Source organism: Bos grunniens, chromosome X, assembly GCF_055505025.1.
Source record: "Bos grunniens cultivar Pamir isolate PY7600 chromosome X, Bosgru_T2T1.0, whole genome shotgun sequence".
Taxonomy (NCBI): Eukaryota; Metazoa; Chordata; class Mammalia; order Artiodactyla; family Bovidae; genus Bos; species Bos grunniens.
Genome location: NC_141194.1, coordinates 85,013,661 through 85,037,634, shown reverse-complemented (window position 1 = coordinate 85,037,634; position 23,974 = coordinate 85,013,661). Strand labels below are relative to the sequence as shown.

Genomic DNA, 23,974 nt, shown 5'->3' with positions numbered 1-23,974 from the left:
ACATGCATGAACTTGGAAGACATTCTGCTAAGTGAAATGAGCTAGGCACAAAAGAAATATACTGCATGATACACAGAAATACACACATACACATGATACACAGAAATATACTGCATGATTCCACTTCTATGAGGTGCCTAGAGGAGTCAAATCACAGAGACAGAGAGTGGAATGGTGGTGGCCAGGAGCTGGGGGAGGGGAAATGGGGAGTGGTTTATAGGAATAGAATTTCAGTTTGGGAAGATGAAAAAATTCCTGATATGGATGGTGGTGAGGGTTACACAATATAAGTGCATTTAATGGCACAGAACTGTACAATTGAAAGTGATTAAAATTGGAAATTTTGTTACAATATATGCATACTTTATTCCATAAAAATTTTCACAAATAAAAAGATTTTTAAAGAGAGGGAAGGAAGAGGGAGCCAGGGAAATAGAGAAACAAAGTGAGGAAGAAAGCAAGCCACATTTCCCTGCTCCTTCTGCTCCCTAACCCTAATCCCTCATTTTTCGCCTATTAAAATAATGAAGGAATACAGCTTATAAAAGGTAGGGTGGTGAGTGTGGTCTTTGATTTGACCTTAGATCCCTGAGGGCATGATCTCATAAATGTGAAGACATCAAAGCTGCATGAATTTGCTAAATGAGATAAAAACTAAACTTGCACGGACACTTACCTTATCTCTCTGTTTTAAAAATAATCTCTACTCCCAAGTTTGATGTCTTTCCCTTTCTACTCAATTAAAAAAATATCCAAACAACCTTCTTCATCCCCCTCCTGCAGACAACTTTGATTTATCCATTTTTTTTAAAAGATATAGTATATATACTTCATAGCCTCTCTCCAATTCAGGGAGTGCAGCCCTAAAAAAATATAACCCTGTTTCAGCAGCCACATACCTATTGCTGGATCACTTCCCACTCTCTGGGTCTTAGCATGTATGTGGCAAAGACAAGAGACAACACATTAAGATATTTCTAAAATAGACTACATTTATGGCCAAAAAAATGGAGTCCTGTGAGGAGGTGGATTTTGGAACAGGTTTCAATAATTGATACCCTCAGTCCACCAGTTTCTAAAATCACTTTGAGGGAATAGCTGACAGTGTAAAAATCTAGATACAAAAAATCAAGAGGAAAATCACTCTAATAAACACCGCTATTTATCTTAGTGGCTGCAAATAATCTGGTAAAATTTTGGGTTATAGTCATTTTTGCATCCAAAACCCTGAAGTGAAACCCTTTGGCTCTAGGCGACAGATAGCAAGGATATTCGGTTACTTCTGTACCATATTGGTTTTAAGTTAACACCACCAAAGTGAAAAACTTGAGAGCTGGCAACTCATTCTAGAAATCACTGTGCCTTCTGCTACGAATAAAGAACTTATCCCTGACAATACAGAGAGGCTTGTTCTCCGCAGGACTATACAAAAGGTAAAGCCTGATGGGAAGAACTAACTCATTTGAAAAGACCCTGATGCTGGGAAAGATTGAAGGTGGGAGGAGAAGGGGACGACAGAGGATAAGATGGTTGGATGGCATCACTGACTCAATGGACATGAGTTTGAGTAAACTCCGGGAGTTGGTGATGGACAGGGAGGCCTGGCGTGCTGCAGTCCATGGGGTCGCAAAGAGTCCAACATGACTGAGCGACTGAACTGAACTGAAAGCCTGATTTCCTTGGCTTATTCCTTCATATCTCCCCCACCCTACCCCACCCCCCGCCACACCTGCCCAGCTCTCGCCCCTGTGGTTAGTGGCCTCAGGATCTCCCCCAGCTCACCACCACCACTCACTACCATCAGATTCTGTTTTCTAAATCTTGTGTGCTGGTCAAATGAAAAATGATTAATAAGATTCACAGACTTAGGGAATGAACTTACGGTTGCCAAAGGGAAAAGATAGTTCAGGAGTTTGGGATGGACATGTACACACTGCTATATTTAAAATGGATAACCAACAAGGACCTACTGTATAGCACAGGGATCTCTGCTCAATGTTATGTGGCAACCTGGATAGGAGGGGAGTTTGGGGAAGAATGGATACATGTATATGTATAGCTGAGTCCTTTCACTGTTCACCTGAAACTATTACAATATTGTTAATTGGCTATACCCCAATATAAAAATAAAAAGTTTAAAAAAATGATTAATAAGAGTTATCACCTCCAAAGAGAGATGAATTTATCAGGAATCAAAGTCTGAAATAAACAGATGAAGCTTTAAGAATAACAGCATTTCAGGTACCAGGTAACTTAGCAGGGAAGGAGGGTGGAAGAGGAGGAGTCTGACACATTGCTGGCTGGACAGGTCATAGGAAATGCAGGTAATCATCTCCTGTTCTGCTTACTCAGAAAGCAGGCCCTAATCTCTGGATCAGCCCTGCAACCAGGAAGAAATCTCCCTAAAGGACATTTTACTAATCCTTTCCTTAAAATACCCTAGATGTGACTCTTATTTCAAACTAAGTTGAAAACAGACTAAGCTGAAAACACTGATTTTATTTCAAACTATGTTGATTGCTTTTCCCTTTGAGAGTTTCATTTGTTTATCAGCAGAAATTCCTGGGCTAATTCCGAGAAATGCCATTCATTTCTCGCCAACAAGTCATGGACAGTGGGTGGGGTAAAGGGGTGAGCTCCCCACGGAGGGTCCTTCTTTCTGGACCTGAGAGCCAGGGGCTCTGAATGTGGACGATGGCAAAAGAGAAAAGTGTTGGGTGGGAACTCTGGGAGAGTAGGGAGGCCAGCCAGAGGAACAGTGAGTACATGTCACTGCAGGGTTGATCCGAGAGGAGTGTCACATAGGCAAAGTATGTTTCTGGTGTGCTTGTGCTCCCCATGACCAGAGAAACAATGTTGCCAAGTTGCCCACAGCCCTCTGCAGATGTGCAGGGGCCTCTACTCCAAGATCTTGCCCAGGACTGCTCTCTGAAGGCTGTGCTCCTGACCTCCTTTATCAAGCTTTCCCCTGGGCCCTATTACCCTATGTCATCCACCATTCAAGTACAACGGAATTACTTGAGGTACTTGTTTAAAATGCAGAATACCCTCAGCAGTCCAAACAAATCAGAAATTTTAGTGTAGGGCAGTCTGCATTTTATCAAATCCCTTTAAGCACGCTAAAGTTTGGGTAACATGAATTTGAGGTCCTGTTCTAAAACAGCTTGCTACTCAAATGAACTTCTCCAAACTAAGATACTATATTTACCAATAAGTGTTAGTTGCTCAGTCGTGTCCAATTCTTTTGTGACCCCATGGACCATAACCCACCAGGCTCCTCTGTCCATGGAATTCTCAATAGCTTGTTGCTACAAATAGCTTCTAGAAATGGAATGGCACAATCCAAAGACTTCCTAAAACATATACTAAAGAACACTAATCTTTCAAAATGCTCTACAAAAAAAAGGTCCCAGGAATTCTGTGGAGGTCCACTGGTTAGGACTCCATAGTTTTACTGTGGAGTTCAATCCCTGGTTGGGGAACTAAGATCCCACAAGCCATGTGGCACACACAGCCAAAAATAAGTTCTATGGCTGAATAAGTTTGGAAAATACTGCATCCCATACTCTCACTTATAGATTCATAATGCATATTAATATATTTAAGGCTCTGAGAAGTCTGGTATTAAAAGAAACCTATCTTTAAAAAAAGAAACCTATTTATCTTTCTCTAATCCAGAAACTCTCAAGTCTATTTGACCATATAAATGTTTTCTCTAGTTAACCCTATCATTATCCCATAAAATTATGTTCCCTGCAGCAAACTTTGGGAAACAGTGTCTTAACCCAGAAGAGTGATTGTAATGGTAGAGGTTTTTAAAAATATAACAAGCACATGGAAGATTTTATTTCAGACAAATGGGGCTTTTCAGTATTCCTCAATAATGCGCCACCTTCTTCACCTCTGCGTGGGGCCAATTTTGATTAACATCCATAGAAAGAAATAGAAGAGCTGTGGTCTACCACGACAGAAAGCCATATCTGTCCTAAATGTCTTGTTCTTATATGGCATATTTTGTGAAGTCGCTCAGTCATGTCCGACTCTTTGCGACCCTATGGACTGTAGCCTACCAGGCTCCTCTGTCCATGGGATTTTCCAGGCCAGAGTACTGGAGTGGGTTGCCATTTCCTTCTCCAGGGGCATAAGGGCTCCTCAAATACAAATAGGAAATCGTATTCTTTTTAAAAAAGCAACTAAAATCCCCAGGGTTTACCAGATACAAAGATCACCTCACCTGGCACAAGGCAAGCTAAGTGCCACTTTCCTGGAGAAGTTTTAACCCTTTATACTCTGCAGTGTTCAGGGAACAAGTGTATGAGGAAAATAATGGAAATAAAGCATGGAAGACAGTGAAAGAGGTCTGAGAGGTAACAGGGCAGTCAGTATAGACATGGAGGGCCTACTGATTAACAGCGAATATCTCTGTGGCCACTTCTCAACAATCAGTATAAGAATGCTAACAATGATGATAATAATAACAACAATAAAGTATAACCTCGCTATCCCAGAGACCAACATTCCAGAATCCTCAAGCTTTTGGATAGCTCTGGACTCAGAAAGAGTTTTGTTAAAAATATGCCAATCTTTTGAGAATTCTCTGGCAGTCCAGTGGTTAGGACTTGGTGCTTTCACTGCCAAGGGCCTGAGTTCAATCCCTGGTCAGGGAATGAAGATCCCTCAAAGCCATAAAATACAAATCTTTTGTATGAAAAGAAATGACCCTTGATTGATCATCTTGTATACTATGACTTTCGTAGTTCCCTTACTGAAGGAAAATAATATGCTAATTAGCTGTTACTATGTAAAAGGAGTTGATCTTTTTCAATCAAACCCAGGAGGCAAGTGAATATAGAATTCAGAAAAGAGCAAAAGGAGCAAGAAGAGCACAATGGCGATCAAACATGGATGATGGCAACAGCAGCAATCAGCAGCAAACATGAAGTGGCAGCAGAGATGAATCATAAAAAAATGAGATAGCTTTAAATTTTGGAAGTGATTCCTCAATAAGTTAAACACAGAATTACCCTGTGACTCAGAAATTCCACTTCTAGGTATATACTCAAAATAATAGAAAACATATGCCACACAAAAACTTACACCTGAATGTTCACAGTACTATTAACAATAGCCAGAAGGTAAAAACAACTCAAATGTCCATCAACTGATGAATGCATAAGCAAAATGTGGTATATCCATATAATGAAATATTATTCAATCACTAAAAGGAATAAATTACTGATAAATGCTACAACATGGATAAATCTTAAAACATTATGCTAAGTGAAAGAAGCCAGATGCAAAAGGTCACATATTTTATGGTTTCATTTATATGAAATGTCCAGAATAATAAAATGCATGGAAACAGAAAGCAAATCAGTGGTTGCCAGGGGCTAAGGCAGGAGGGTAATGGGGAGTGACTATTTAATGGGTACAAAGTTTCCTTTCTTGAGGTGGTAAAAAATTTTAGGAACTAGGTTAGTGGTGATGTTGCACAACATTGTGAATGTTCTTAATGCCACGGATTATACACTGCAAAGTCATAAATTTTATGTTACATGTACTTTACCACAACAACAAAAAAATAGCTACATCTCCCCCTTGAACTTTTGCCCTTAAAAAAAAAAAACAAATGGAGGGAGCTAAAAAGACTTGTCTACTTGATTCCTGAAACACTGGAAGTCACAGACATGGAAACTGACATAGTCCTACAATTAGACTCCTCTTTTTATACAAATGTATAGGAATACACAGTGCAGACAGGGCAGCGATTACAGACCAAAAGAAAAGATTCAGAGTGGCTGAGTGATTTGCAACCCTCACTCTAAACTGTCCAAGGCCAAATGCCACATAGCTACCTCCTATATTACATAGTCTGTTTCTGCTAGGGTATAGACTTGTGTAATTCAAACATGTTCATATGTAAGTGGTAGATAAGAAAATGATATTGATGTAAAATAGAAATTGCATTGGTTCAGACATGATTTTTCTTAGCAAATTCGTATTTTGCACCATCAAGAGACAGTAACTAGATGCCAAGTATACACTAACACAACTGAAATTCTGCAAACCATGAAAGGACACAGTACTCTATCCTATTGCTATTCACCACACATTCTTCCTTGGTTCTGGCTTAGTTTGGCCATATGCTTGGTCTTCCAAATGCTTATCACATGATTCTGATCTTGGGCATTTTTCTCTTGTCTCTATAACTCAATGGCCTCAACTCTTTCTTATACCTCCTTCCTTCAAGCTAAAGTCACCATTTTAAAGGATGAAGTCTCTACTTATTGTAATATTTTTTTATTAGAAATCTAAGATGCCTTTTAAACCACACTAGTATTTTATTAGTATAGTTGTTTTATTAGTACTCTAGTTACAAAGTTGCACAAGTTCAGAGTTGTCTGCTCCAATTTTGTTTTTTCCTTAAGCCCTGTTATTTTTCAGTGTACAGTTCTGCAGAATGGGAGGATTTTCAGAAAAGCACATATTGCATTATAGCAGAAATGCCTATATTAGCTAGCTAGCTCTCCTGTTGAGAGAGAAATGGCATAGGACTTCCAGCATCTCCTTATGGGAGCACAGGGCATTTGTGGAAAGGGTGCTTCCTTAACCTAACTGGAATGTAAAAGACTGGGGTGAGGAGTGCCTCTCTTGACAAAATCACACTGTCACTCTCTCTACTAAAACCATATCATAGAACTAAACCTCTTCACATCTAGCCTAAAGGAAACACTAGATTAAGTCTCTGATAACAGATCAAGTCAGATATTTTGGCAAATTTATAACAGCTCTTTAATGACCCAGGAATGTTGGACTATTTCTAATGGAACCAATATTTATCCATTCTGAATAACAAATTCTTAATGGAATGACTAATTAAGAAAACTGTTACATAATTACATGATTTAGGCTCCTAATCACTACAAAAGTCATCTCTTGGTGATAAAATTATACATGAAGAACAGAAGGAAACAAGTCATATTCTTTCTCTCCCCTTTTCCCCTTTACCATTCAACTCCCTCCAAAAAAGAAGATATGAAATTCCATTCCAACAAATCTCTCATTAGGGGTAATAGACTGACTCCTGTTTAGAGACTGGGATGAATTTAATGACCTTTCTGACTCCAGTACAGTCTTGACTTTCTTATTAAGAATGCTCTACCCTTCCTGTACTACCACCCACTTTGGCCCCAGTAGAGCCCTGTAGTTCGTGATCAAGACTTAACCTCTACCATGGAGACCAAGGGAAGTGCTGGAGAAAAAGTTTTCACTTGCTCTTCATGAGAATTGATTTAGATTTCTCTTTGGTAATTCTGGAAAAGCAGTCTGCATACTCTGATTTCCACGGTTCAGCAGGAGCTACATGAGACAAGCTCAAATTCAGGTGAGAACCTTGGGAATTTCAAGGGGTAAGAAGTTTAGAAAGCAAGAGCCATGGGATACACAGAAACAGACAGGGGTTGAAGTCTCCTCTGTCTCCTACAGTGGAAGATGGGCTCTAGGCATGGCAGGTAGGACCTTCCCACCAAGTCCATCACTACCAAGTAAACACTCCCTGAAGTTGATATGGCTGTAAGATTGTATATAAAACCTTGGATGTATGGCTCCCTTATTTGATTTCCCTTTTTGATATAGAACTTGCTCATTACCTTGGCTTTAAATATTCTATTTTTCAGTGAAGATGTTTTCATCACAGTGCTTTCCATTGGGTTAAGACACAAAACTAGAGCCCCTTCCTTTGACCAAACATTCCTGTGGCCCTGAAGGCATGAGTTTCCTCATGCCTAATAATAATTGGGGTGGAAGGAATACAGAGAAGTCATCACATCCACTGCCCTGTCTCAAAGCAAAACTATGCCAACTCTATCTCAGATGGATGGATATCTTTTTATTTCCAGAAACAGGCAGTAAAGAGACTAAAATTCTCCTTAGTCATTTATTCTAGGATTTAACAATCACTGTGTCCCAAAGTTCTTTCTTTTATCAAACTCCATTCTTCTCTGCTATAGTTTAAACCTGTTTATTTTTGTTTTATCTTCAACAGAAAGAAAGAATTGCTGATTTGCATTCCAGGTCAATATGGCAGAGAGAACACATGAGAAAATGCTGTGCTATTTTCCAAACAAAGAAAAATAAGAGATGAAATATAAAAGTAAAAATAAATAAATAAAACTTTAAAACTGCAAAATCATCCTTAGAAACAAAAGGAAACTCTATTAAATAAAACACAGGCAAAAGGAAAGTACAGCAATAAATGAGGGCCAACATGATATGCTCCACTGGCAGTTTGGACCAGATATAGATAGCTATATCCAGGCAGCTGAGCAAGAACTATGGCCTATAAATGGCTTTCTGTGTAAGTCTGAGAACTTATAGTCCCACTCTTCACGTGTAAACAGGGGCTGACATAGTTTGCCCACCCAAGTTCATTCTCTCACATGGACTGACTGCCCAAGAAAGGCAGCTGCAGCTGAGGTCCCAGTCCAAGGAGTAGCCCTGCACAAGAAAACAGAGGTAGAAGCAGACTATCCAGACATGATGGAGTCCAAGGTGGGACACCAACATACGACCTGGTTTAATGCTAAGTAAGCTACAAGGCCTGAAAAGGAAGGACTTATGCAAGAGAAAACCCATGGATGATGAGCTTTTAGACAAAAATTTTAGAAAACAAGGGGAACTTTGGAACTAAGGAAAGCTATCAAGAAATCTAACAAAAGTGAGAATTCACACCTGAAAATATGCATATTTAAACAATCAGAAATAGACTTTAAATAAATATTTAAATACCTTAAAGCCATAAATAAGAGAACAAGACCTCAAGAAACAGTAACAGGGGTTTACAAAATGGCAATATGTAGATATTTTTTATATATAATTAAAAAACGGGTGGAAATACAGTTTTTAAAAAATAAAACTAGACCCAACAGACAGCCTAAATAGTAGGCATGAAAAAACTGGAGAAACAATTCATGAATTGGAAGGCCAAGTTGAAGTTATATATCATTACAGGGAGTATACCAATATATCATTAGGGAGAAAAATAAAGGAGACATTAAGAGACACAGAGCTTAAATTAAATGAAATGCAATGACATACACCGAAGACAAGGCTAAGAATGATAAAAAATAGAAGAAAATATGCTTTTCACAAAAATAATAACTTGAAATTGAAGAAAAATGTGAGTCCATTGGCTGGAAAAAGTCATATGCTAAGCAGGCTAAATAAAAATAAATCATACATCAAAACACCTCCTTGTTTGCATCAAAGGAAAAAGAGAAAATCTTAAAAGCTAGAAGACAGATTATGTATAAAAGAATTATAATCAAAGCAGACTTCTTATCCACAAACAAAGGAAGTCATGAAACTATTTATTAATATCTTCAAAGGGCTGAGGGAAAATAAACACGAATCTATAATTTTATACCCAGCCAAATTATCACTTAAGAATGAGGGCAAAATAAAGACAGTTTTGCATATAAGAATTAGGGAACTTTAGGACCACTACCTACAGAAAGAACTGTTAAAGGTTACAGTTAGAAAGAAAAATGAACTCACAAGGAAATGACCTATAAGAACAAGAAGGCAAAGAAAATGAACAGCTGTTTCTATCTTTTAAGTCTTAAAGATGATGATGTTTATTTCTCTCCATTTTCTCATTTCTGGGACTTATGATCTTAATTCTTTTAATACTTTCTTTTTCTCTGAAAAGAACTGCTAACTTGTACTTTCCCTTTTTCTTAGGACTTGCTTCCGTTTATGCAGTTGGGGTAGATGACAGCCATCTTCCACTCTGTGAACTTCCACTCTATGCTCTGTGTCTGGGCCCTGCCCCAATTTCCTTCCTAGGGAAGAATAATTTCTCCACAGCCATTTAGATCAATTCCTATGACATTAGACCACTTTTAGATACTTCTGGGATAAGATTTTATAAGGCTATTTGACAGGCAACCTGGCAGATGAAAAAAAAAAAAAAAAAAGAATCCTCCCATGCTACACCCTTGTAATACAGTTTAAACAGAAGAAGCAAATGTTGTTGTTGTTGTTCAGTTGTAAGTCATGCCTAACTCTTTTTACAACCCCATGGACTGTAGCCCGCCAGGTTCCTTGGTCCGTGGGATTTCCCAGGCAAGAATACTGGTGTGGGTTGCCATTTCCTTCTCCAGGGGATCTTCCCGACTCAGGAATCGAACGCAGGTCTCCAGCATTGCAGGCAGATTCTTTACCACAGAGCCAAAAGGGAAGCCCAAGAAGCAAATAAACACATGCAAAAATAGTAAACCTCTCTTAGGGATTTATTTCAAGAATAACTTTAAGATTGATCACATGCCAAGTCAGTCTCTCATATATCAAAGCATATACTACTGTAACCAATACTAAGAATAATAAACCTGTGACACGGCATGATCTTCTGACATCTAGAAAGAATCCCAGATGTTCATCAGAGTGTATTTATCAAGGTGCATGTGTGCTAAGTTGCTTCAGTCATGTCCAGTTTTTTGAGACCCCATGGGCTGTAGCCTGCTAGGTTCCTCTGTCCATGGGATTCTCCAGGCAAGAACACTGGAGTGGGTTTCCATGCCCTCCTCCAGGGGATCTTCCCGACCCAGGGATTGAACCCACATCTCTTGTGGTTCCTGCACTGCAGGTGGATTCTTTACCACTGAGCCACTGTGGAAGCCCATTTATCAAGGTAAGAAAGCCTAGGTTATAAAAGTGGTGACAAAAAGGGTTTGGGTCTCCATTGGACAAAAAGGGTCTCCATTCAACAAAATCTCTGTTCCTGTAACATTTCAGTTAACTGACTTGTCACTGAACCTCATTCCTGGCCTCAGTCCTACCATTTCTGCCCTGACACTTTTAGTTTCTCTCTTGTAAGTTCTGGAAGTTCCTCACTACTTGAAAGAAAACACCATGGATGACGGAGATTAATGGTTCTTCATGTTTTTATGGTTATGTACATCCCTTTAGGAATACCAATAAAGCTATGTATCTTCTCTAAAGGAATTTACACATATACATTGTTACACCAAAAACTGCCAACAATTTTAAAAGATTTACTAACCCCTCAAAGTCCACCCATAGACCCCAACTCTGTCCTTGAGGGAAACAGTCAACTTATAGGACTACAAAGCTTCTACCGCCCAGGTGCTAAGACGATCACTTAGCTTTTCTTAGGATTGCTGGTGGGCCCACAGGCATTTTCTGAATCATTCCATGCTTGCACTCCTCTGGTGTGGGAGCCTGGCATCAGTCAGATATGAACAAAGTATCACTGAGGGAGCCCCTGCCTCAGACAAACACCCTAGCTGCCAACCAGGAAGGTAGATATCCTAATAGCCTTGTGAAAAAGTATCTGCCTGCTGTCCCCTTAGCGCTACTCTGAACAATGTATACATAACTGTACAGTCTGGAGGAGGTGACCATTCAGCCAGCAAGCAGCTTTATACTGACATAAACCTCACTGGTTCAGCTCCTTTGATTTATGAACAGCCCATCATCAATTAGAAGCTATGCTCAAATGCAATTCCAGCTCTAATTGCGTAGGACACATGCCTCCATGCTACAACTCTCCTTGTGTCTGCTGCCCATGGCAGGAAGAGGCTGTTGATCACAGAAAAATCTCTGGGCCAAAATTCCTTTCCCTCAATTGATAGGCACCTTCAAATGATTAAAAGCCCAATGAAGACCTGTTACTGTGTACCAAATAACTTATTAGAGCCTAGAATGTGCCCCAATTGGGATATAAACAGTATTTAGGGGCTGGTGCAAGATGCCTGAAAGCGTCCTATTGTTATTCCTGTCTGGAAGTTTCTGCTTCTGGGGAATTAGGGAGAAGGGGTGGGTTGGGTGGAAGAAAGAGGAAGGAAAACCACAGCTGGGAAAGAAAGAGGCGAACTGGTTTACCTGGGCAGCGAGGGCAGCAAAGATGAGGAACGTGCACAGGAGACAGGCAATGAAGGCTTGGACATCTGACTCTGCTGCAAAGCACATTCCCATTCTGAAAGAAAGAGGCAAAAATGACAACAAAATAAATGTCTTTCAGAGGTCACTGGTATCATGCCAATTTGGGAAACAGTCATTCACGGACTCACTCAGACAGTGAATAACGCATTGCCGAGAAACTGAATGAAATCAGCATTTTCTTTCTTTTTTCTGATAAATTTATTGGAGTATTTTTCTAAGGATCACTACTACCCTAGTTTACAAAGCCTCTCGCAATTACTGTGAAGCTTCTTCTGACTTGGCTCTGTGATGTTTCTACCATTCCCTAGCTCTGCACGTCTCTTCCCAGAGCCTAGCCAGATTTCATAATCACCTGTCCAATGCCATGGAAGGAAGGGATAATGAGCGATGGGTCCCTTGAGCTGTTACCCACCCCTAGGCAAGGAGAGAGCCCTAGCACATGGATTCTGGAGTCCATATAACTCTGCCTTGATCCAGTAAGCTGAGTGCTTCTTCTGCTCACTTCTTTTGCAAGTCAAAATTTTTCTGAGACCAAGCTAGAGTTTGGAATTGAGCTGATTAGCTAGTACGACTAGAGGAGGGGGCAACTGGGTCATTGTCTGATTTACACTGACAAGATCCCTAGCTCTGACAGCTTTCAGCCATGGCTAGAACAAAGGAAGACCTTGGAAACCAATTTTGCATTAACATTTTCCATCCATAACTCATTTGAAGCAAGGGTTATATCTGTCAGGCTCTGGTGAGGGAAGAGGGTGATGAAGATGATGGAGGGAGAAGATGCCTAGCACTTGAGCCATTGGCACTGGGATTATATTAACATTTTCACTGCCCTGAAGAGAGCAAAGCCTCAGTCCCCAAGGTTTAGCTGTCCATTTCCAATGCATTGGGTCAAGAATCTGACATAATCACACCATACCAGGCATTTACTCAGTCTCTAGATACTCTGTTTAATAACTGCCCTAGCCATTTAAATTCAAATAACCTTAGCACAACTTTTTTTCTTTTCTTGCGTACTTCCTAGAATACATTTTTGGAGCACTACATTTGGAAACACCACGGAGCCTCCTTATATGGCACACTCCTCAGAGCCAGGTGGTATCATCTTGAAGATCACCAGAGCACATCAGAAACTACTCCACCTGGCTGAGGTCAAACTGATTCCTTCTTAATGCTTTACATTGGTGTCTGTTCTAGAGCTAATACAAATTAATAAAAATAATAACCATAATGATGGTAATGTTACAGCAGTTAGCATTTCTCAAATATTGACTATGACCAAGCATTGTTTTAATGCACTGAGACAGATTAGTAAATTTAACCCTTGTCATAATCCTATGAAATAGGTAATACCACTATACCATTTTAAAGAAGAAGAAGCTGAAGGAATCTAAGAGAGGTTAAATAACTTGCTTAACATAACACAGCTCAGAAGTCGCAGAGCCAGGGTTGGAAACTTGGTCTGTCTTGATTCTAGAGCCCTGCAGTTTCTTAAAACTACCTGATGTTGCCTAAAGGTTAGGTTTCCACATGCTCAAAATTCTGAAAGCCAAATTTTCTGTTCAAATGGCAAAAGAATCAGGCTTGCAAGTTAGGACTCCTGGGCACTAGTGAGGGGTTTCAGTTGTTCCATGAGGACTCAAGTGAGAGGCAGGTCTTGAAAATTCTTTCTACATGTTCAAAATTCTCAATTCTCAAGGCCGAGTATAAGGTCTCTTTTCCCAATTGGCCTAGTGCATTGGTTATCCACCAGGAACCACTTTGCTCTCCAAGTAACCTTGGGCATGTCCTGAGATATTTTTGGTTGCCACAACTGAGGTGGATGCTACTGGCTTCTAGTGGATAGAGGCCAGGGGTGCTGTTAAATATCTCACAATAGACAGGACAGCTCCCCACAACAAGAAATTATCTGTCCCCAAATATCAAGAGTGTAGAGGCTGAGAAACCCTGGCTTAGCGTATGACGGAAGAGGCTTGTTCAGAAAGATGGACCGTAGCTGTGATCCTGGGTCACGGCCATGGGACTACCTGCTTTGTCTACTGCAGAGCTATCCAAATGCCTCTTTGAGTGACTGGACAGGAGCCAAGGCCAAGCCAAGAGGACTCTAATCCTCACTAGGTACAGGCCAAGGTTTCAACACCTCAATCCTATTAGTAATTATAGTCATTCACTGAAACCACATAAAATACACTCTTTCAGTGAACCAGTTTATAATCTGTCCTAATCTCCTAGCTAACGACCAGTCTTGAAAATGATATTAAAAAACAATGTTGTCTTATGATCCAGGCATTATATTGAGCCTTTTCCTGCACTCTACTTTTTCCATGTCCTACATCATTCGGCTAAGAGACCGCTTAAGTATCTACAGCAAATACTCAGTGAGATCCCATGAAAATCAAGCCAAAAAGCAATAGAAGAAAAAGACAGGAGATGTGTATTTTTCCTTGCAATCTGTCTCCTAACTTCTTTTAGGTTTTTAATCACCCATGCTCCCAGGCCATCTAGGCACTTGAGTGCATGTCTGCCTGCTGAAGAGCAAAGCGGAAATCACATGCCATTGGGAACTGTACCTCAGAGCAGATACAGTTGACGCAGTAAACCAACCCATAAGGTTCCAGGTAAGGATGCCATCTCTCACCGACTCTATACTTCTTGTCTTGAAACACACAATATGTCTCTGAATCTGTGAGGAAGGAGATGGAGAATATGCTGGTTAGAAAACATGGCCCAATCACAAAATCGAGAGCAATCACAGGTTCCATCCATTTTAGTGTACATCAAGGAAAGAGGCATAGACGATATTTACAGAACCCCTACAATGGCCTCAGTGTTTTATATGCTTTCCTTATTTGATTTTCGGAGAAGGCAGTGGCACCCCACTCCAGTACTCTTGCCTGGAAAATCCCATGGATGGAGGAGCCTGGTAGGCTGCAGTCCATGGGGTCGCTAAGAGTCAGACATGACTGAGCGACTTCACTTTCACTTTTCACTTTCATGCATTGGAGAAGGAAATGGCAACCCACTCCAGTGTTCTTGCCTGGAGAATCCCAGGGATGGGGGAACCTGGTGGGCTGCCATCTATGGGGTCACACAGAGTCAGACACGACTGAAGTGACTTAGCAGTAGCAGTAGCAGTATTTGACTTTACAATGACCCAGTAAGGTTGGCACTGATGATCAAAATTGAAATGAAAAGACAGATAAGCAAGAAACAGGGAAAAGATATTTCCAACAAATAAAGTATTAATATAAATACAGTATTAATATCTGGAATATTTTCTTTTTTAAATATAAATTTATTTATTTTAATTGGAGGCTAACTACTTTACAATATTGTATTGGTTTTGCCACACATTGACATGAATCCACCACGTGTGTACATGTGTTCCCCATCCTGAAACCCCCTCCCACCTCCCTCCCCATACCATCCCTCTGGGTAATCCCAGGGCACCAGCCCTGATCATCCTGTATCATGCATCAAACCTGGACTGGTGATTCGTTTCATATATGATAATATACATGTTTCAATGCCATTCTCCCAAATCATCCCACCCTCGCCCTCTCCCACAGAGTCCAGAAGACTGTTCTATACATCTGTGTCTCTTTTGCTGTCTTGCATACAGGGTTATTGTTACCATCTTTCTAAATTCCATATATGTGCGTTAGTATACTGTATTGGTGTTTTTCTTTCTGGCTTACTTCACTCTGTATAATAGGCTCCAATTTCATCCACCTCATTAGAACTGATTCAAATGTGTTCTTTTTAATGGCCGAGTAATATTCCACTGTGTATATATACCACTGCTTTCTTATCCATTCATCTGCTGATGGATATCTAGGTCGCTTCCATGTCCTGACTATTGTAAACAGTGCTGTGATGAACATTAGGGTACACATGTCTCTTTCAATTCTGGTTTCCTCAGTGTGTATGCCCAGCAGTGGGATTGCTGGGTCGTATGGCAGTTCTATTTCCAGTTTTTTAAGGAATCTCCACACTGTTCTCCATAGTGGCCTGTACTAGTTTGCATTCCCACCAACAGTGTAAGTGGGTCCCTTTTCTCTGAACCCTCTCCAGCATTTATTGCTTGTAGACTTTTGGGTCACAGCCATTCTGACTGGCGTGAAATGGTACCTCATTGTGGTTTTGATTTGCATTTCTCTGATAATGAGTGATGTTGAGCATCTTTTCATGTGTTTGTTAGCCATCTGTATGTCTTCTTTGGAGAAATGTCTGTTTAGTTCTTTGGCCCATTTTTTGATTGGGTCATTTATTTTTCTGGAATTGAGCTGAAGGAGTTGCTTGTATATTTTTGAGATTAATTCTTTGTCAGTTGCTTCATTTGCTATTACTTTCTCCCATTCTGAAGGCTGTCTTTTTACCTTGCTTATAGTTTCCTTTGTTGTGCAGAAGCTTTTAATTTTAATTAGGTCCCATTTGTTTATTTTTGCTTTTATTTCCAATATTCTGGGAGGTGCGTCATAGAGGATCCTGCTGTGATTTATGTCGGAGAGTGTTTTGCCTATGTTCTCCTATAGGAGTTGTATAGTTTCTGGTCTTACGTTTAGATCTTTAATCCATTTTGAGTTTATTTTTGTGTGTGGTGTTAGAAAGTGTTCTACTTTCATTCTTTTACAAGTGGTTGACCAGTTTTCCCAGCACCACTTGTTAAAGAGATCGTCTTTTCTCCATTGTATATTCTTGCCTCCTTTGTCAAAGATAAGGTGTCCATAGGTGCATGGATTTATCTCTGGGCTTTCTATTTTGTTCCATTGATCTATATTTCTGTCTTTGTGCCAGTACCATACTGTCTTGAGAGCCTGAAGTCAGGCAGGTTGATTCCTCCAGTTTAATTCTTCTTTCTCAAGATTGCTTTGGCTATTCGAGGTTTTTGTATTTCCATACAAATTGTGAAATTATTTGTTCTAGCTCTGTGAAAAATACCATTGGTAGCTTGAAAGGGATTGCACTGAATCTATAGATTGCTTTGGGTAGTATACTCATTTTCACTATACTGATTCTTCCAATCCATGAACACGGTATATTTTTCCACCTATTAGTGTCCTCTTTGATTTCTTTCACCAGTGTTTTATAGTTTTCTACATATAGGTCTTTTGTTTCTTTAGGTAGATATACTCCTCAGTATTTTATTCTTTTCATTGCAATTGTGAATGGAATTCTTTCCTTAATTTCTCTGTTTTCTCATTATTAGTGTATAGGAATGCAAGGGATTTCTGTGTGTTGATTTTTTATCCTGCCACTTTACATTGATTAGCTCTAGTAATTTTCTGATGGAGTCTTTAGGGTTTTCTATGTAGAGGATTATGTCATCTGCAAACAGTGAGAGTTTTACTTCTTCTTTTCCAATTTGGATTCCTTTTATTTCTTTTTCTGCTCTGATTGCTGTGGCCAAAACTTCCAAAACTATTTTGAATAGTAGTGGTGAGAGTGGGCACTCTTGTCTTGTTCCTGACTTTAGGGGAAATGCTTTCAATTTTTCACCATTGAGGATAATGTTTGCTGTGGGTTTGTCATATATAACTTTTATTATGTTGAGGTATGTTCCTTCTATTCCTGCTTTCTGGAGGGTTTTTTTTTTAATCATAAATGGATGTTGAATTTTGTCAAAGGCTTTCTCTGCATCTATTGAGATAATCATATGGCTTTTATTTTTCAATTTGTTAATGTGGTGTATTACATTGATTGATTTGTGGATATTGAAGGATCCTTGCATCCCTGGGATAAAGCTCACTTGGTCATGATGTATGATCTTTTTAATGTTTTGCTGGATTCTGATTGTTAGAATTTTGTTAAGGATTTTTGCATCTATGTTGATCAGTGATATTGGCCTGTAGTTTTCTTTTTTTGTGGCATCTTTGTCAGGTTTTGGTATTAGGGTGATGGTGGCCTCATAGAATGAGTTTGGAAATTTACCTTCCTCTGCAATTTTCTGGAAGAGTTTGAGTAGGATAGGTGTTAGCTCTTCTCTAAAGTTTTGGTAGAATTCAGCTGTGAAGCCATCTGGACCTGGGTGTTTGTTTGCTGAAAGATTTCTGATTAATGTTTCAATTTCCTTGCTTGTGATAGGTCTGTTAAGATTTTCTATTTCTTCCTGGTTCAGTTTTGGAAAGTTGTACTTTTCTAAGAATTTGTCCATTTCTTCCAAGTTATCCATTTTATTGGCATATAATTGCTCATAGTAGTCTAGTATGATCCTTTGTATTTCTGTGTTGTCTGTTGTGATCTCTCCATTTTCATTTCTAATGTTATTGACTTGATTTTTCTCCCTTTGTTTCTTGATGAGTCTGGCTAATGGTTTGTCAATTTTATTTATCCTCTCAAAGAACCAGCTTTTGGCTTTGTTGATTTTTGCTATGGTCTCTTTTGTTTCTTTTGCATATATTTCTGCCCTAATTTTTAAGATTTCTTTCCTTCTACTAGCCCTGGGGTTCTTCATTTCTTCCTTTTCTAGTTGTTTTAGGTGTAGAGTTAGGTTATTTATTTGACTTTTTCCTTGTTTCTTGAGGTATGCTTGTACTGCTATGAACCTTCCCTTTAGCACTGCTTTTACAGTGTCCGACAGGTTTTGGGTTGTTGTGTTTTCATTTTCATTCGTTTCTATGCATATTTTGATTCCTTTTTTGATTTCTTCTGTGATTTGTTGGTTGAATAACAGCAGCGTGTTGGTCAGCCTCCATATGTTAGAATTTTTAAGTTTTTCTCCTGTAATTGAGATCTAATCTTACTGCACTGTGGTCAGAAAAGATTCTTGGAATGATTTCAATTTTTTTGAATTTACCACAGCTAGATTTATGGCCCAGGATGTGATCTATCCTGGAGAAGGTTCCATGTGCGCTTGAGAAAAAGATGAAATTCATTGTTTTGGGGTGAAATGTCCTATAGACATCAATTAGGTCTAACAGGTCTATTGTATCATTTAAAGTTTGTGTTTCCTTATTAATTTTCTGTTTAGTATCCATATGTGTGAGTGGGATATTAAAGTCTCCCACTATTATTGTGTAATTGTTAATTCCCCCTTCCATACTTGTTAGCATTTGCCTTACATATTGCAGTGCTCCTATGTTGGGTGCATACATATTTATAATTGCTATATCTTCTTGGATTGATCCTTTGATCATTATGTAGGGTCCTTCTTTGTCTCTTTTCACAGCCTTTGTTTTAAAGTCTATTTTATCTGCTTTGAGTATTGCTACTCCTGCTTTCTTTTGGTCTCTATTTGCATGGAATATTTTTTTCCAGCCCTTCACTTTCAGTCTGTATGTGTCCCTTGTTTCGAGGTGGGTTCTTGTAGACAACATATATAGAGGTCTTGTTTTTGTATCCATTCAGCCAGTCTTTGTCTTTTGGTTGGGGCATTCAACCGATTTACATTTAAGATAATTATTGATAAGTATGATCGTGTTGCCATTTACTTTATTGTTTTGGGTTCGAGTTTATACACCCTTGTGTTTCCTGTCTAGAGAAGATCCTTTAGCATTTGTTGGAGAGCTGGTTTGGTGGTGCTGAATTCTCTCAGCTTTTGCTTGTCTGTAATTTATTTCTCCTTCATATTTGAATGAGATCCTTGCTGGATACAGTAATCTGGGCTGTAGGTTATTTTCTTTCATCACTTTAAGTATGTCTTGCCATTCCCTCCTGGCCTGAAGAGTTTCTATTGAAAGATAAGCTGTTATCCTTATGAGAATCCCCTTGTGTGTTATTTGTTGTTTTTCCCTTGCTGCTTTTAATATTTGTTCTTTGTGTTTGATCTTTGTTAATTTGATTAATATGTGTCTTGGGGTGTTTCGCCTTGGGTTTATCCTGTTTGGGACTCTTGGGTTTCTTGGACTTGGGTGATTATTTCCTTCCCCATTTTAGGGAAGTTTTCAGCTATTATCTCCTCAAGTATTTTCTCATGGTCTTTCTTTTTGTCTTCTTCTGGGACTCCTATGATTTGAATGTTGGGGCATTTAACATTGTCCCAGAGGTCTCTGAGATTGTCCTCATTTCTTTTAATTCGTTTTTCCTTTTTCCTCTCTGTTTCATTTATTTCTACCATTCTATCTTCTACCTCACTTACCCTATCTTCTGCCTGTTATTCTACTGTTGGTTCCCTCCAGAGTGTTTTTGATCTCATTTATTACATTATTCATTATATATTGACTCTTTTTTATTTCTTCTAGGTCCTTGTTATACCTTTCTTGCATTTTCTCAGTCCTGGTCTCCAGGCTGTTTATCTGTGATTCCATTTTGTTTCCAAGATTTTGGATCATTTTCACTATCACTATTTGGAATTTTTTATCGGGTAGATTACTTATCTCTTCCTCTTTGGTTTGGTGGGCATTTATCCTGTTCCTTTACCTGCTGAGTATTTCTCTGCCTTTTCATCTTGTTTATATTGCAGTGTTTGGGGTTTGGGGTGGCCTTTCCATATTATGGCAGTCTGTGGTTCCTCTTTATTGTGGAGGTTCCTCGCTGTGGGTGGGGTTGGACAGGTGGCTTGTCAAGGTTTCCTGGTTAGGGAAGCTTGTTTTGGTGTTCTTGTGGGTGGAGCTGGATTTCTTCTCTCTGGAGTGCAATGAAGTATCCAGTAGTAAGTTATGAGATATCAATGGGTTTGGAGTGACTTTGGGCAGCCTGTATATTGAACCTCAGGGCTATGTTCCTGCGCTGCTGGAGAATTTGCGTGGTATATCTTGCTCTGGAACTTGTTGGCCCTTGGGTGGTGCTTGGTTTCAGTGTAGGTATGGAGGCATTCGATGAGCTCCTATAGATTAATGTTCCCTGGAGTCAGGAGTTCTCTGGTGTTCTCAGGATTTGGACTTAAGCCTCCTGCCTCTGGTTTTCAGTCTTATTCTTACAGTATCCTCAAGACTTCTCCATCTCATTTTGAAGACAATGGGCTGCTTTTCTGGGTGCCTGATGTCTTCTGCTGGCATTCAGAAGTTGTTTTGTGGAAACAGCGTTCAAATGTTCTTTTGATGAATTTGTCGTGGAGAAAGTGGTCTCCCCATCCTATTCCTCTGCCTTCTTAGGACCGCCTCCCTGGAATATTTTTTAATCATTCAAATCAGTAAATAAAGTACCAATCAATCCAATAGAAAAATCATCTAAGGCCATGAGTAGCAATTTAGAGAAGAAATGAGACCAGGCAATAAATCAGAAAAACTGTTCAACTTCATTAGTAATCAGAGATTCAAATTAAAACTACACTGAGATAAATGCCTCAAGTTGCTTACTGCCTCAAAGACCCTCTGTGATTCTTTCCAGCTTCTCACAAGATAAATTCCAATTTACTTTTCAAATCTTTATTTCCAACTTCTTCAGGATGATGAAGTGGGAGTCAGAAAACCTGGGTCTGAATCCTAATTAGCTTTAGTTGTGTAGCATTGAGCAAGTCATCTGACTCAGTCAATCTCAATTTTCAACATCCATGAAATATGGATTACATATTTATAAGCTAATGTGGAAACATTAGATAAAACTCTGTCAATTTTATGTGCTTAGGCACTCAGTTGTGTCCACCTCTTTGTGACCCCATGGACTGTAGGCTGCCAGGCTTCTCTGCCCATGGAATTCTCCAGGCAAGAATACTGGAGTGGGTTGCCATTTCGAAGGAAATTATAAAGTCAATTATAAAGTGCTAAAAAATGTAGAGTAATATTTTATAATAATTGATTATTTTCTCATCAGTGTAGAAAACTGGAAAACACACAAAAACATAGAAAAAAAAAACATAAAAGTATATGGGAAAAAAAGAAACATTCCATACACACAATTCAAGCCCAAGAAGAAACCACTTTTAATATGCTGGTAATCCCATGGACAGGCTTCCCTGGTGGTTCAGCATTAAAGAATTTGACTGCCAATGCATGAGACATGGATTCTATCTCTGGGTCGGGAAGATGCCCTGGAGAAGGAAATTGCAACCCATGCCAATATTCTGCCTGGGAAATCCCACGGACAGAGAAGCCTGGCAGGCTACATTCCATGGGTTGCAAAACAGTCAGACATGACGGAGTGATTAAACCGCAACAAAATTAATAAACAGCCTGTCACTGAAGGGAAATTAGAAAGTATTTTGTACTAAAAGAAAATGAAAGATAGCATATCAAAATTAGTGGGATTCAACTAATGAAGTACTTAAAGAGAAATTTATAAGTACCTATAGTCGAAATTGGTGGCTCAGACGGTAAAGCGTCTGCCTACAGTGCGGGAGACCTGGGTTTGATCCCTGGGTCAGGAAGATCCTCTGGAGAAGGAAATGGCAACCCACTCCAGTACTCTTGCCTGGAAAATCCCATGGACAGAGGAGCGTAGTAGGCTACAGTCCATGGGGTTGCAAAGAGTCAGACACAACTGAGCGACTTCACTTCACACTTCACTTCTTCACAGTAGAAAAGGGGAACAGTCTCAAATCAATGCCTTATGAAACTAGCAAAAGTGGGATAAAATAAACCAAGAGAAAATAGAAGGAATGAATAATAAAAAGCAGAAGTCAGTGAAATTGAACACAAAAATCAATAGAAAAAAATCAGTGAAACCAAAATCTGGCTTTCTATGACAATCAGTAAAATTGATAAACTTCTAGCAAGATTAACAAAAATAGAAGATGCAAATTACTAATATAGGGACAAAAGAGAAGTCTTCATTATAGATTCTACAGATACTAAAGAATAAAAAGGAGACATTATGAATAACTTTACACCAGTTAGCTTAATATCTTAGATGAAATGGATGAATTATTTGAAAGACACAATTACCAAAGCTTACTCAAGGAAAGATGAATAATCTGGAGAGTTCTACATCTTCTAAAGAATGGCAAAAAAAGCAGCATGACCAAAACGATTTTGAAAGAGAAATATGTTGGAAGGTACACGCTATGTGATTTCAAGGCAATGTAAAAATATAGTTTTAAAGTCAGTGTGGTTTTGGAAAAAGGTTAGACAAATATGCCAATGGAATAGAATGAAGAGTCAACAAACAGAGAAGGGACCCACATTTATGGCTCTATTGATTTTCAACAAAGATGCAAAGGCCATTCAATGGAGAAAAAATAGCCTTTCAACAAATGCTGCTGGACTACTTGGACAATCATAAGCAAAACATAAAATAATATGAACTTTATATCTCACTAATTTTGTAGTTGAAAGTGAAATCGCTCAGTCGTGTCCGACTCTTTGTGATCCCATGGACTGAAGTCTACCAGGCTTCTCTGTCCATGGGATTTTCCTGGCAAGAGTACTGGAGTGGGTTGCCATTTCCTTCCCCAGGGGATCTTCCTGACTCAGGGATCAAACCCAGGTCTCCTGCATCGCAGGCAGATGCTTTACCCTCTGAGCCACCAGGGAAGCCCTTATATCTCATACCATCTACAAAAATTAACTCAAGATGTATCATAGACACACTTTAATGTAAACCCCAATACTTTAAAACTTCTAAAAGAAAATACAGGAGACTATAGTTGTGATCTTAGGTTAGGTGAAGAGTTCTTAGATATGACACCAAAAGTACAATTCATAAAAGAAATTTTATAAAATAGGAATTCATCAAAATTAAGAACTTCTGCTTTTGAAAAACGTTAAGAGAATAAAAAGGAAAGCCACCAACTAGAAGAAATTATTTGCAGATCACATTACTGATAAAGGACTTTTATCCAGAATATACAGTTTCCCGGGTGGAGCAGTGGTAAAGAATCCACCTGCCAATGCAGGAGACGTAAGAGACGTGGGTTTGATCTCTGGGTTGGGAAGATCCCCTGGAGGAGGAAATGGCAACCCACTCCAATATTCTTGCCTGGGAAATCGCATCGACAGAGGAGCCTAGTGGGCTACAGTCCCTGGAGTCACAAAGAGTCAGACATGAGTGGGTGACTGAGCACAAGCACATTCAGAAAATATAAAGAAATCTCAAAACTTAAGAATAAGGAAACCAACAACCCAATTCAAAAATGGGATTAAAATTTGAATAGACACTTCACCAAGGAAGATTCACAAATGTCACACACATCATTAGT

The 23,974-nt window shown here is 39.2% G+C and overlaps 1 protein-coding gene across 26 annotated transcripts in view; it reads right to left on the bottom strand.

Annotated features, from left to right (window-relative positions):
* Positions 1-23,974, bottom strand: part of CHRDL1 (chordin like 1) — a 135,721-nt gene that overhangs the window by 80,336 nt on the left and 31,411 nt on the right. For all 26 annotated transcript variants that reach the window (XM_086388096.1, XM_086388100.1, XM_086388098.1 and 23 more), the window contains 2 exons: positions 14,532-14,644; positions 11,905-11,998 (listed from right to left, as the gene is read on the bottom strand). In XM_086388096.1, the coding sequence (XP_086244222.1) occupies positions 11,905-11,998; positions 14,532-14,644 (207 nt within the window). The remainder of the gene's footprint in view (positions 1-11,904; positions 11,999-14,531; positions 14,645-23,974) is intronic.